General features: G+C 31.5%; 2 protein-coding genes across 2 annotated transcripts; one reads left to right on the top strand and one right to left on the bottom strand.

The window, feature by feature from the left end:
- Positions 1–5,436: 5,436 nt before the first annotated feature.
- Positions 5,437–7,467, top strand: LOC109801499 (pentatricopeptide repeat-containing protein At2g20540). Its single transcript, XM_020362582.3, has one exon. It carries the CDS (start codon positions 5,584–5,586, stop codon positions 7,135–7,137), a length of 1,554 nt encoding a protein of 517 aa, XP_020218171.1. The 5' UTR covers positions 5,437–5,583; the 3' UTR covers positions 7,138–7,467.
- A 1,460-nt stretch (positions 7,468–8,927) lies between these two features.
- Positions 8,928–13,873, bottom strand: LOC109800965 (Leucine-rich repeat (LRR) family protein). Its single transcript, XM_020361906.2, has 11 exons — positions 13,479–13,873; positions 13,192–13,339; positions 12,947–13,018; positions 12,401–12,472; positions 12,129–12,200; positions 11,885–12,028; positions 11,697–11,777; positions 11,523–11,594; positions 11,284–11,355; positions 9,381–9,452; positions 8,928–9,300 (listed from the first exon to the last, which is right to left on the bottom strand). The coding sequence occupies exons 1-11, from the start codon at positions 13,570–13,572 to the stop codon at positions 9,210–9,212; spliced, it is 990 nt and encodes a 329-aa protein (XP_020217495.1). The 5' UTR covers positions 13,573–13,873; the 3' UTR covers positions 8,928–9,209.
- Positions 13,874–15,231: the final 1,358 nt, after the last annotated feature.

Here is a 15,231-nt window from a genome sequence, read left to right as displayed (position 1 = left end):
AAAAATTACAATATGCAAACCAAGAGATATAAGATAATGTATAATTAGTAGGTGATAAAAATATACTCATACAGAAAATAAAAAGCAAAATCAGTTTTTAAAATGTATCTCTCCTGTACAATGATGTAGATTTTAATTTATATTGTACTTTTATAATATAACAAAAGTATCTTACACACCCTATAATATCAGTAAAGTTAATCACCTATACACGGTATAAAGTTTTTTATACTGATAACTAATCATATTTTTTAATAGTATCATATCAGTTATTCATTTAATAAAATAAAAATAAAATAAAATAATTTAAAAGATATGATTGATTGTCAGTATAAAAAACTTTACCCTGACAATGTATGGATGATTAACTCATATCAGTATTCAACCACTATTTTTCAGTTAATATTTTTCTTTTTAAGTAACAAATTTTATGATAAATTGTTTGTCTCAATTCTTTCTAGAAACTTTTAAGAAACAACTTTTTGGATAAAATGTTTATCTCAATTATTCTAAAAATCATTTTAAGTAACAATTTTTATGATCAACTGTTTATGTCAGTTCTTTCATAATCTTTTAAAGTAACAACTTATTGATAACTTGTTTATCTCAGCTCTTTTCACAAACTTTTAAGTAACAACTTTTATCATCAAATGTTTACCTCAGTTATTCTCAAAATCTTTTAACTAACAAGTTTTAAGATAAATTGTTTATCTTAATTATTTTCAGAATTTCTATTGTTACGAAATCATTTTCTAGCAAGATATTTTCATGATTAATATGATTATATGACTAATACTTTAACATCTATTTCATATGTTATATCGTCATGCAATTATTCAAAAGGAAAGTATTGATTAAAATTATAGTTATAAATTTAACCATAACTCGTAAAAAATAATAAGATAACTCTATTATCGTTTAAGTGTAAAGAAATTAAAAAAATGAATATTAAAATATGGTATTTCCTTTATTAATGTTATAAATAAGTATAATTTAAAACAAATTTCAACATTAAAAAAAAAAAACAAATTTACATATAAATACGTATTATGTTTAAATATATAAATTATAGTTAAAATTTGAATAAATAGATATTTTTAATATATAAATTATATTTTAAATTTATGCTAAATAATTTATATTATTGTATAAAATTATTTTTATTTATTAATAATTTATTTAAAAATATTAAAATTTAATTTATAAATAAAAATCAAATCAACCATTATATATTAAATTTGAATATCTATCTTGTACAAGAATATTTTTAGGGAATATTCTCTCACGAGAGTGTTTTTATATGGAATTTTTTAATTTCTTGTTAAATTCAATTTTTATTTATTATGAATTAAATTTTAATATTTTTAAAATAAATTATCAATAAATTAAAATAATATTGCATTATAATATAAATTATTTATCATAAATTTAAAATATAATTTTTATATTTAATATATATATATATATATATTAATACAAATTTTAAATATGATTTATATATTCAAACCTAATATTTATTTGTATATATAATTTATAAATTTTAATTATATATAAGAAGTATTTTGTTTGTGTATTGTGATACTCTCTACCATGCAAACAATTATAATATAAAACTGAAAAATCTCAAATAAAAAAAATAAAGTCAAAATTCATATATATAGGAAGAAACACATTTTAACATAAACTAGACTTAACAAAAATTAGGGGGTATAAGCGGGTTAAGTTGGACTGGATTTGGATGGATCCGTTATATGAACCAATAAAAAATTAACGGGTTTAGTTAGGTCGAGTTTGTGCAATTTTTTTTTTCAAAATCCAACCTAATCCAATTCGATTACGAACAACTTAGGTTGGATTGGGTTAATCAAGTTAGCATAATTAAATTTATTTATTTATTATAAAAATTTAAATATTTCAAAATATATGAAAATCATTTGATATATCGTTGCAAATACAATGCTATCAACCTATAAAGTAAACAATGACACAAATTAAATTCTAAAATAAATTTATTAATTTATTACATTATTATCAACTCAACAAACCAACATTTATTAATAAAAAATAAAGTTTAAAATAAATATATTATATTGTTACAATGTTATTAACCTAAAACACAAAACTCATTACTAAATAAGAGTGAAAATGAGTATTGTTTTGAGTAAATGATTATTCAAATACTATTATTATTATTATTATTGTTGTTTTTGTTGTTGTTGTTGTTAAATGATTGGATCACATCGAGTAACAGGTTAAAAACACAAAACCTGTTACACGATCCATACAGTGCTGAGTTTTGATCAAGTTAGGTTGGATCTGATCTTAACACTACAAAAATCGGATCTAGACTCATTGGATCGGTTTGAGTCAATTTTAATTGACAGATAATCATAAAATCAATTTATACATTTATTTGAATTAATGAAACGAAGTATCAAATAATCTTTAAATTTAAAAAAAAATTGCATATTTAATCTATACATTAAAATTTTTTAATTCAATGATTAGATCATTAAAATTTGATGTAAAACATGGATTATTGAACGAAATAAATCTAGATAGACTTATTCCTAGATTAAACAGATTTCATCATATATATATATATATATATATATATATATATAAGACATTACCATATTTTACTAAAACTGTGACATAGTAGGTTGGTTCAAGGTAAGTGAATGCTAGAGGGAATGGTATTTAAGGTTTTCTCTGAGAACAAAGTCTCATAAGCTCATTCTCAAAGAAACCTAGAGAGAGGTTTTAGAGAGAAGGACTTTGGTCTGTGAGCTTCTTTCTCTCCCAAACTTCTCTATTTGAATCTTCTTCTCCCCTAGGTCACTAATTCCATCTTTCTTTTCTTGAATTCAGGCGAAGAAGTTGGTTCTGGAGGGTTGAAGTCTGTGGGTTGAGCTCGAAGGGAAAATCTTTTTCTTCTTATTCTTGGCCATTTTGAGCCAATCTTTAGGTGAGGGAAGTTAGATTGTAGACTTATTGGTTGTATGTGAGTTTAGGAACTCATTTGGAGTAAGAATGTTGAGAATCATTGATTGATTTGAAGAATTTCTCATTTTTGGGGTTTCGGGAAAAAATTGGGAAAAAATTGAGTTTGGGAACTTCTCATGTTGAGTTTGAGGTTGCTTTTGAGTTGTATGGAGTTTATGTGTTACATTGCTTGGATTGCATGTGGTGGAAATCTTTTGATTTTCAGGTTTTTGAGGAAATTTCGAAGGTTTGGAGTTGGTTGTTTAAAGTTGCGTCGGGCGCGCATTCATCAGAAGCACCCAGTTTCAACTCACACCAGGTGCGAGGTTAGTTGCGCCGGGCGTGATTGAGACTGGAAGCCTCTAGATGAGTTGCGTTGGGCGTGGGAGAACCACACCGGGCGTGATATCAAATGGTGGTCCTGAATTTTGGGTTACTGGTGTGGCGCCAGGCGCAGGGAGGGTGGGTCGGGCTTGGAGACCCTTAGGGGGTCTTTGCCTGCTTTGGTGCCAGGCGTGAGCTGGGCAAGCCGAGGGTGTCCTAGGAGTCTCTAACTTGAAGACGTCGGACACGAGATGATTACGCCGGGCCTGGGAGAGATCTAGAGCTCTCAGGTTGGACTCAGGCTGGGCACGAGCTGATGTGCTTCGAGCGTGAGCCTAGTTGATAAAATGTTAAATGATGATAATTAATGTAGTATGATTAGTCAAAAATCTTGTTGATAATTGTGTAGTGAAGTTAAGTAGCGGTATAAAGATGATATATGAGTTAAAAAGTTGTGTGTTGTCTGAGTTGATGACCTGAACTGAGCTGTTGTGTTGCTATTTTGAGTTGTTGTTGAGTTGTATGTTGATTGTGCTGTGATGATGAGTTGTTGATCACTAGGACTAGAGGAGATATTTTCAAAGTTGTTCATCTCATTGTGCGGATTGAGATAGTTGTGGTGCTTTAGAGCCCAATTTGTTGAAAACCCTCCTTGGAAAGTTGCCCATTGGAGTGGATGATGTGTTGTTCTCTTCTAGGACTTAGTTGGTCCCGTGTGTGGGCAAGGTGAAGGCACACGTGTATGAAGCGACCACGGTATAGGGGTCAGGTTGAGCTATACCGATTACAAGCGGCCAAACTTAAGTAAAGTACGAAGTTAGGAACTTAGTTTCTAACCGAGTATCGGAGGGTTGTAATATTTGGAGAATAGTCGGTAGGCTAATCCCATAGGTGGCTTAGTTAAGCTAGCTAATGCCATGGTAGGCCTAAACCAGTTGTTCTATCTTGATAGAGTGCTATACTTCCTTGTTTAAGTGGCAAAGTCTGAGAATTTGTTATCGTGTTGTGGATTGACATCCAAATTTGTCGTTTACTTAGCAAGCCCAAAAAGGTTATGTGTTGTCAGTTCGGTAGGACCTAGCCACTTAGACTGTTCACCCATGTTGTAAGAGATCTCCGAGTTGTAATGCGTGACGACGCATAAGTTGTTAATGAGTTGAATTGGTGTTGCTATGAGTTGTATATATGTTGTTGTGTTGTGAAGTTGTGATTGAGTTGTGTGTTGCCATGTGTTGTATGTTGACCCTGTTGAGAATGATGATAGTATTGTTATGTTGTAAGTTGCTTATTTAAAATATATGTTGATTTTTTTCACTAGCTTACCCTTGCATGTTTTCATGTAATTTAGACTGTGATGATCATATATGTATGAGAGCAGAGTAGGGATAGACTGGAGATGAGTAGTAGAGCAACTGGTGATGCTCGAAATTGGATGTTACTTTGTAGTCTCCCGATTGTGGGTAGACATTTTGTGTAGATGCTTGTATGTAGTTGCTAGTCAAACAACATAATTGTTTATATATATATATATATGAGGAGGGTTCAAATGACACCGGTGTAACTTTTACTAAGTGTTACACCGTTCAATAACTTTATATTAAATTTGAATTTTGAAAATCCAATCGTTAGATTGAAAGTTCATATCTCTTAGATCATATATGTCAAATTTTGTTAAAATTGAACAACAACTTGAAGGTAATCAAAGTATTCATATTTTAGTATATTTTGAAATGTATATATTACGTCAATTTTGTTTTATAAGAATGAAGTATCAAATCATCTTAGATTAATATAAAATTTGATACATATGATCTAAGAGATATGAACTTTTAATCTAACGGTTGGATTTTCAAAATTCACAATTAATATAAATTTATTGAACGGTATAACACTTAGTAAAAATTACACCGATGTCGTTTGAACCCTCCTCTCTCTCTATATATATATATATATTATGGAGGTCTGGAGTATATATTTATATGTGCGATTAATATTGTCATTAATATTAATATATTAATTTTTTAATATATGTTAATATTATCATTTTAATCACACATAATTTTATATTTTGAATTAATATAATTATAAATTTATATGTATTTAACTATTTCTTAATTTTAAAGACTAATATTGAGTAAGTTTTTCAGATTTAAGGATGAATTTGAGTATTTATCCAGTAAAGTAAATGTGGACATAAAATTGCAGGGTGACGCGAATTGTTTCAATGTTGAACAGATGAACTTGGTGATCCAATGCAGTTAGTTCCATCATCCCATGTCAAGTTGCAGCAAGAGATGCCTAGTTCTATTGGAGAAATGCAAGAACATGAAGCACCTCAAGCAGGCCCATGCCCAAGTATTCACCTCTGGCCTTGACACCAACCCCTTTGCTCTTAGTAGGCTTTTGGATTTCTGCTCCCACCCTCATCATGGAAGCCTCACCTATGCATGCAGAGTCTTTGAACGCATTCACCACCCCACACTTTGCATATGCAACACCATAATCAAAACATTCCTTCTCAATGGCAAGTTCTGTGGCACCCTTCACGTCTTCACCAAGATGCTGCAGAGTGGTTTGAGCCCTGACAGCTACACCATCCCTTACGTGTTGAAGGCTTGTGCTGCCCTCCCCAGTTGTTCTTTGGGCCAAATGGTTCATGGGTACGGTTCAAAATCGGGTCTTGTGTTTGATATCTTTGTGGGTAATAGTTTGATGGCAATGTATTGTTTGTGTGGGGATGTGGTGGCTGCAAGGCACGTGTTTGATGAAATTCCTAGGTTGAGTGCAGTTTCTTGGAGTGTGATGATCTCGGGGTATGCAAAGGCGGGTAATGTTGATTCTGCTAGGTTGTTTTTTGATGAAGCACCTGAGAAGGATAGGGGAATTTGGGGTGCCATGATTTCTGGGTATGTGCAGAATAGTTGCTTCAAGGAAGGACTTCATTTGTTTCGTTTGTTGCAGTTGACTGAAGTGGTCCCTGATGAGTCCATATTTGTGAGCATTCTTTCTGCTTGTGCTCATTTGGGGGCTCTGGATATTGGCATTTGGATCCATAGATACTTGAATCGAGCAATGGTGCCATTGAGCACTCGTTTGAGTACTAGTTTGTTAGACATGTATGCCAAATGTGGGAATTTGGACATGGCTAAAAGATTATTCGATTCGGCGCCGGAGAAAGACATTGTGTGTTGGAATGCCATGATTTCTGGCATGGCTATGCATGGAGATGGAGCAAGTGCACTCAAGATGTTTTTAGATATGGAAAGAACTGGGATGAAGCCTGATGATATAACATTCATAGCTGTTTTCACTGCTTGTAGTTATTCAGGATTGGCACATGAGGGTTTGCAGTTGCTACATAAGATGTGTAGTGTGTACAAAATTGTGCCTAAGAGTGAACATTATGGTTGTCTAGTTGACTTGTTAAGCAGATCTGGTCATTTTGAAGAAGCTATGGTTATGATGAGAAGAATAACAAACTCATGGAATGCCTCAGAAGAGACATTGGCTTGGAGAGCATTTTTAAGTGCATGCTGCAATCAGGGACAAGCTCAACTAGCCGAAAGTGCAGCTGAAAGACTCTTATTGTTAGATAATCATAGTGGGGTGTATGTTTTGCTGTCTAATTTATATGCAGCATCTGGGAAACACAGTGATGCCAGAAGGGTGAGGGATATGATGAAAAACAAAGGGGTGGAAAAGGCACCAGGTTGTAGCTCAGTGGAGATTGATGGGGTTGTGAGTGAGTTCATTGCTGGTGAAGAAACGCATCCACAGATGAAGGAAATACACTCAGTTTTGGAGAAAATGCATATGCAGTTAGACTAGAATCATTTGATTATTCGTTCAATTATTTCAACCAGTTCCTTTAGCTTCTTGACTAGTTTGCAACATCAAGTCTAGTGGTCCATCAACAACTTGATTTAAGGCCGAAAGGAACATCCAAGTCTAGTAGTTTAACACAGGGAACTAGACATTTGGACTTGAAATTTGAAAAAGAAAAATACTCATTAGAACAAAAAGGAAAAAGAAATAAATTAATCTATAAAAGAGTAAATAGTATTTGATGTAAATATTTTTACATTATCATCTAATGACAAACTACTGTGTATATTAAGTTTGTTCAACGAAAATTTCTAATTGATTGGTCATGTATTACACTTATCGAGTTAAATTCAATATAACACCAAAACTTAGTCTTTAAGTGTTTAATTTTAATTTTTATTCAAAACATTTACATCTAGAAGTATATCAAAACAAAAATTTGTCATTGTAAATTGGAACATATTTTCAGGATTCGGTCTAAGTTTGTATTTTCTTAACATTAAAGATGAAATTCATTTGATAGATAGTGAGTGATAAATCTTTGTTAACCTTCAGTTCAATATGTAAGGTTTTTACATAATTTATATACGATCTCAGCATGTCATTAACTCGATCTTAGCATGTAATTAATTCTATTCAATATTCATGAATTGTCATCTTTTATTTATTATTTTATGAAAAAAAAATATCAAAAAAAAATTAAAAATATTTTCTTAAAATGCTTGTTTAAGATCATTTTTATATGTTTAGATGAAATTATTAAAATAATTAAAATCCAAAAAATATTAGATTTTAAGCTTAGACGAACAACCTATAATAACAATCACACATTAGGTTTCAACTTATATTTCCTCTTCTCAATGAAAGCCTAAATGCAAGCATGCAGCAAATCCCCTTTGTGTTTGTAACGGTTCTGAAAATTTAATTATTTCAATATTTGATTTTTAATATGTTATTATTTTTTATCATCATTGTTAAAGAAATGTAAATTTATTATTATTAAAATTCATTATATATAATTAATAATTATTAATTATTACAATTGATTGTATTCGAAATCAATTTTTGTTTAAATAAGTTTGCTAATTTATAAATAATTTTCATCGAATAAAAAGTTAACTTTATCACTATAAATTATAAAATAAAATGTATAAAAAAGAAAAAAAAAATATATTTAAAAAATTTATAAGTAACTTCGAAAAGTGTTTTAGAAAAGAAAAAAAAAACTGTTGAAGCAAAACAATTTTAAAACTCTATTGGACCAGTCGAACTCCGACTCAAATGTATAACTTCAATTTATTATTATTATTATTATTATTATTATATATAATATTTGTTATTAAATTGTATATCTTTTATATTTTCAATCAATATAAGAAATCAAACTGAATGTATTGTTTAATCATCTTAATAACTACAAAATCAACACATTATATTGTTAAACGATTGATTTAAATAATTTATGAAATATATTTAATTATATATTAATTTATTCAATTCAATCAATCTATAATTTGATTATTTAATATTATATTGACTACATTTTTTTTATTTCTTTAAGACATGAACATAAATATCTTTTTAAAATATTAATAAAAACCAAGTTACACTGTTTAATTAATCATCCACTGATACTACTCAACTCCCTGACCAGTTTTGATGATCAATTTCCTAAATAAAATTTCATATTTCAGATGACATTCCAAACATGATATTCAAACTTGCCTTTTCCTCCAAAGCTGAAAAGTGTCCCAAATAATCTGTCCCAAGCATGACAGGGATTCATTATTCACTTTGCGCACAGTAATATTACTTTTTCATTGAAAAAAATATATGAAATATCATCCCTCAATTTTTGAAGTTGATATCAAGATCCAATACTATCTATAATACAACATTTTGGAGACGTGAAAAGCTCTTAAATATTAAACTTAAACACTGTTTATTATGACATGACATATTAGACAAAATTGAATTACCTATTTGACTATTTCATTGGGATAATTAGAGGAACAATTGTTTCAGCAATTATACAAGTACACTTCCTGAAAAAAATATAAATATTTCGAACTTCATTAAACAATGAAGTCTGAATCAGAAACTTCAAGCACTTTATGAAAACCAATGGGGTTGACACCAGGCCGGAATGCATTTCCCTCGATGTACCTGCCAAGAGCATGTTATTACTCAGTTCAATTCAAAGAACAAGATAATTGGTATTTTTAACAACTTTGCTGGAAGCTCACATTTCTTTCAAAAATGGATGCTTGTAAAAGGGTTCTGGAATTCTCCCTGAAAACTGATTGTGATCCAAGTACCTGAAATTAAGATAAAAAAAATCTTGAAATTATTAAAACTTCACAAAGATACCAATCAAACTTCTTGCATGTATTTGAGAACATAATTGTCAATCTAACTAGCAGATGGCAAGGACATCATAGCAGAGTCCCATCTCCATAGTGTATTGTTTTGAAGCCCACAGCAACACATTAAGAGCATGTTTGGATACAACCTAAAAGTGTTGTTGAAAAGTTCTCTATAGATAAAAATCCTTTATTTTTAGTAGAGAAGCTCCCAAAACTCTTTTAAACTTGTATCCAAACAAGTTATATGACCATAATTTGTCAGCGAGAATTAATAAATAAAAGCTCATAAAACATGTGTCTCTAGTTCTTATACATTTGGATAACTCAATGCCTAAAAGTCAGGCAGGGATTGTACGTCCAAGACCAAAAAGGGCATTACATACACTTGCATCAATCTCTCTATGTATACGCTGATGTTGCAAACCTGCCCATCCCATTGGATTTTCTGTGATGCATCGGTTGTAAATACCATTTTTTGGGGCAAACCCATAGAACAGCAACAATAATAACCTTATCCCACTAGGTGAAGTGAGCTAAATAGATCACACAACACCGTTGGATTCAATTAAAAGCGAAACTCTCTGAACCAATAGCGCCAACAACTTTCCCATTATTCATCTTCTTAAAAGCTTATTTTACGTCTCCAACTCAATTTTCACAATAATAAGCCAAATTGTTTGTGCTCTTAGCATTCTAATCCTTCCATACTACAAGTCAATCCTCCTCACCCATCATTTGAAAAGCTTTTACAAGCATCCATTTGAGTTACCACCAATTAATTAGTTAATTCTTACATTTGTAACTAGTCAGTTTATCTGTTTAAGGTTTTTAAAATGAACATCAAGGATCAAGACCATAAGTTGTGTGATAAGACTTCCTCCTAGAATCAACCTTGCAATTCTTGCAACACTTATCAAAACTCCTTACCAAAAAAAAGGGCCTTACGATTCCAATCTTATAAGTGAGTAGATGTTCCTCTCGCTTCTTAAAACAAGTCTTCATAATCTTGAAATCATGACATCATGTCATAGAAATCAAGAATAGATTATTTCCTCAATTAGATCGCCAAAACCAAAACCACCATGAGATCTTACAAATTGTCTCACCTCACTATCAACATGTCTATTTAGATCCCCAACTATGAGAATCTAATCCTCCAATGGAAAATCTAGTACCAGATCCTCCAAAGCTTTCCAGAAACCTTTCTTTCAAGAGTGCTTCTGTTCCTACTTGTGTTGTGGTGGATATGCACTAATAATATTAATAGTCTTCCATGTAATTTTAAAGGTAATATTCTGTCCACAATCCTTTTTCATCCACCACATTGCTTCCAATCCTTGTCCACAATATTAGTCACTTCATTCTTTCCTCTGATTTTTTCAGTGTACCAATGTTTAACACGTGTAGTATCTAGCTCTTTAGTTTTTTCTCCAACCAATTTTGTTTCTCGAAGATACATGATGTTAATCCTTCTCAAAATCTATGGTATCCACTACATCCAAAGACAGCCCTATCAAAAATACCAATATCCCAACTACTAAATATAATTAGATACTCTAGGACTACTTTCTTTACCCACATCTGTCCAAAACATATGAGGACCTTGCTCATTTGGTAAACCATAGAACAAGTGCATAAATTAAAATTCTAAGACAGGTTAGTTGCAAAAAAAAAAAAAAAATACAAAAGTTGAGAGTTTCATGAAAAAATAATAATTGAATCCCTATTTGATGTACAACACTTTTAATGCAGATACCAATCAACTGCAGAAAGATAAACTTACAAGTAAGTCAATTTAGGAATATGAGCAATGCTAGATGGTATAACTCCTGACATTTTGTTGTAGGACAGGTACCTGCCTCCAACATATAATCAACACGTTATGGAAATTCGAAGGAATAAGAGATAGATCTTGAAAAAAAACAAAATTGTTGTATAGAAAAACTGTTCCGCTCTCTCACACACAAGAGAGAGGAAGAATGATAAGTGGTACAGAGGGAAAAAAGAAAAGGCAACACTCACAAGATTTCAAGACTGGTTAAGTTAGCAAGCTGTGCAGGTATTCCTCCAGTAAAATAATTATTGTTTAGATATCTGGTTACAGAACAAAACTTGTTAAAATTTAAAGAACACTGCATATTATTTAAAATCAAATGACAATATATGGAGGAAAATAATTCCCCAGCAATAACTTACAGATTGCGTAGTGCCGGAAAGCAACCTTCAATTCGAATGAGTTCCCTTATGGTACCCACCAAATGATTGTTACCAACATCCCTACAAGCATAACAATATTATAATTATAATTATAATGAGGAACAATTGAGTAAGATACAGATAATGTACTCTTCATTAGGAGATTATTAAAATGATTTGATTATTACATGTGCCGCAAGTTTTGCAGGGTGCCCAATTCTGGTGGTATTCTTCCGGTTAATCGGTTTTCATGGAGATAAAGGTAGCGAAGGTCCGGGAGATTTGCTAGCTCCTTGGGAATTTCTCCCTTGAAATTGTTGAAGCTTAGGTACCTGCATAAAGATATGACACCTCAAGTCTAACTAATATAAAAACAATGGTGAAAGAAAGACAAACAAGCCCAAAGATATGAGGAATGTAAAAGTTACTCACAGATGTGTTAAACTTTTAAGCTCACCAATTTCTGGAGGAATTGCATCCTGTAGTTTGTTCCACCTCAAATTTCTGTAGTGAACCATATATTTCACATCATAGAACTAAAATTATCAGTACGTCAACCACTGTTTGCATAAAAACGCAGTAAAAAAACAACAGCTTTTAACATAAAATATTTTGACCAAGTCTACTGCATCACATCAAAATATAAGTATCAAAACAAAATGCAAAGAGAAATCAAAATTGAAGAGGGATCATAAAATTCATACAGTATTTTAAGACGCTTCAACCGTCCAATTTGAGGAGGAATAGGCCCTGTCAACTTGTTATTATGGAGATCACTGCCATAAGCACACAGTAATTCAATTCATAAGAACTTCAAAGGGAGAAGCAAAATGGAAGCACTTCAATGTCACACATTGTAATTTAATATGAACAAAACAAAACCAAATGCGGATAAACAGCTGGCAAAGAATGCATCATCTTAACATGTGTATCTCAATCTTCGGTTCATAGTTTTGTATTTTGTAATAAACCAACAACCACCAACCAAATAAACAAGTGTATCTCAATCTCAGTAAGTGCATCTCAATCCTCCCTAGGGCTGTTTGGATACAAGCTTAATAATTTTTGAGACCTCTACCGGAAAAAACTCTTTATTATCAATAGAGAAGCTCTTAAATACTCTTCTAAAATTGGTATCCAAACATCCAACTCCAAAACCAACATAGGCATTAAGCAACAACATCACATATTTCACAAGCCGTTTCAAAGATCAACATTTAATGAAACATAAATGAATGAAAAACACTTACAGCCGTGTAAGATCCAACAAGCTGGTAACAGCAGTAGGAAAAGGTCCAACAATCGACACCGCATACACCTCACTGCAAATAACCAAAACCCAATCCCAATTATAACAACTCCACACCTCAAATCACATCCACAACATCTGAACTTAAAAACCAAAACTCTTTTTTCTTCATCAATTCAAAAAAAAAAAAAAACATTTTTTTCATTCTCATATATCAAGTTAAGAACTTTGAGATACGACGCTCACAGCTCGGTGACGACACGATAATCACCGACAGTGGAACAAGTGACACCCGACCACGGAGGAAGATCCCCATCTCCACAAGGATCATCACCGACCCACGCATACACCACTCTCCAACCAAGAGAAGCCTTGATCTCGTTCAAAGCCTTAACTGCAAAATCCCCCAAAAAAATAAAAATCACAAACGACTTCGACCCATCACGGGAAAAAGCTAAAAACGACAACCCAATGAACGGAATTTTCGAAATGTTAAGAGAAAACGACATGGGTGGGTGCGAGAAGAAGGTTACCATCACGCTTGAGGGTCTTGCAGTGCGCAAGGTGGAGAATTGACAGAAGAGTAATGAGGAGGAAGGGGAACGAAGTGAAGGGTGTCCGCGCCATTTTGAGGGCGCTATGAGAAATCGTCGGTGTCGCTATAGAAGGGGTTTTCTTTCTTTTTTCTGTTCCGAGAGTGGAAACGTAGATCTGAAGTGTTGTTGTTGAGTGAGATGTTTCTGTGTCTTTACTGTGTTTGATTCAGATTTTGGAAATTTGGGATTTGAAGGAGAGAGAGAGAAAGTGTGGGGGTTTGATTTCGTTTTGGTGATTGATTAATTGAAGTTGAGAGTGAGCGAACGCGGTATCAAGTTGGAAAATGAACATCCAACACACTCTTCCTCGTCGGCACTGAAATTTTTATGCAATTGTTTTTTTTTTTTCCACTCTCTTTAATTTGTTTATTAATTTTTACGATATTGGGTTTTGACCTGTTTTGTTGTCTGGTTGGGATAATGACTGTGACTCAGACATATGGGGTTGGGTTTCGGCCGTTAAAATGGCAAAATACCAGCACACTGGCCATTGTCAATGCCTTCTTTTTTTTTTATTTTATTTTTTATTTTTTTTTATAATAATAATCCTTTTAGTTAGATCTTTGAATTATAAGTGTGGATTAATTTAATTGAAATATAGCAACATTCGATAAAATTATGGTATTTTAAATATTTCCTTTTAGTGTCTTTTAATATTTAATCACGATTTTAGTTTTCCAATTTTAATGTTTAGTTTTAGAAGATTTGTAATTTAAATCATATACATCAAATAGACAGTTTAATTTGTGTTTTTTTACCGTTTTAAGTTATGATTTTAACCATATGTTAAGTAAATAATGTGATAATTAATATTTAAATTAAAATATGTTTTTAATTATTATTTTCATTTTAATAAAAGATGATGAAAATGAACTAAAAATAAGACTAAAAACTCAATTTAGTCGAAAGTAATTTCGATGATGATTATTATTAACAATTATTAACTAACAACATAACAAATATTTACACCAACAATGATAATTAAATTTTTATAAAAATATATATTTAGTTTCTTTACTTTAACAATTATTAAGAAAGTGTTCCTAAAATTAACACTTGATTCTTAATATTATAAAATTGGTCCATTTAAATTTGACAACTTTTTTTTAAATTTAATAACCATCGATCAATTTGGTTATTGACACAAAAGAAAAACTTCTGGATCAATTATTACATCTTAGAATTTTGCTACCCAAGGAGTGTCATCTCCTCTTTATGTCATTTCTATTATCTTTCACTTTGTTCATTCCATTGTTGCAGTTTTCTCTATAAATTTGTCAACATGCAAGTATTGTTTGGTATTTCATGGTTCTTGCTTGGTGATCCTCTTATTATTTCCATTTGCATTGTTAACAAAGACTATAGGAACACATTTTCTATGGCACCACGATGGGAACCAAATATACTTACTGGAAAAAAGTACTTTTTTGAAGTCTTCAATCCAATGTCTTTGATCCTCGATCTTTAGTCCTCAAGGTTGAAAATAGTGATTATGCGTGCAAAAAGGACTTTGATGCCAAAGTAAGCAATTATTTAGAGTGTACGAGTGTAATCTTAAGAGTAAACGTATTTTCTGAAGGTGAAATGCAAGTGTATATATAGTATAAGATAAAAAAAATATTACTATTAAGCGATACAATATTTAAGTGCATTCAAGACCTTTGATTGCTATGTAATGATCAAACATTAC

Source organism: Cajanus cajan, chromosome 11 (genome assembly GCF_000230855.2).
Source record: "Cajanus cajan strain Asha chromosome 11, NIPB_CcT2T_4, whole genome shotgun sequence".
NCBI lineage: Eukaryota > Viridiplantae > Streptophyta > Magnoliopsida > Fabales > Fabaceae > Cajanus > Cajanus cajan.
Note: the sequence above shows the minus strand (reverse complement) of the source record. Positions and strands in the feature narration are given on the sequence as shown.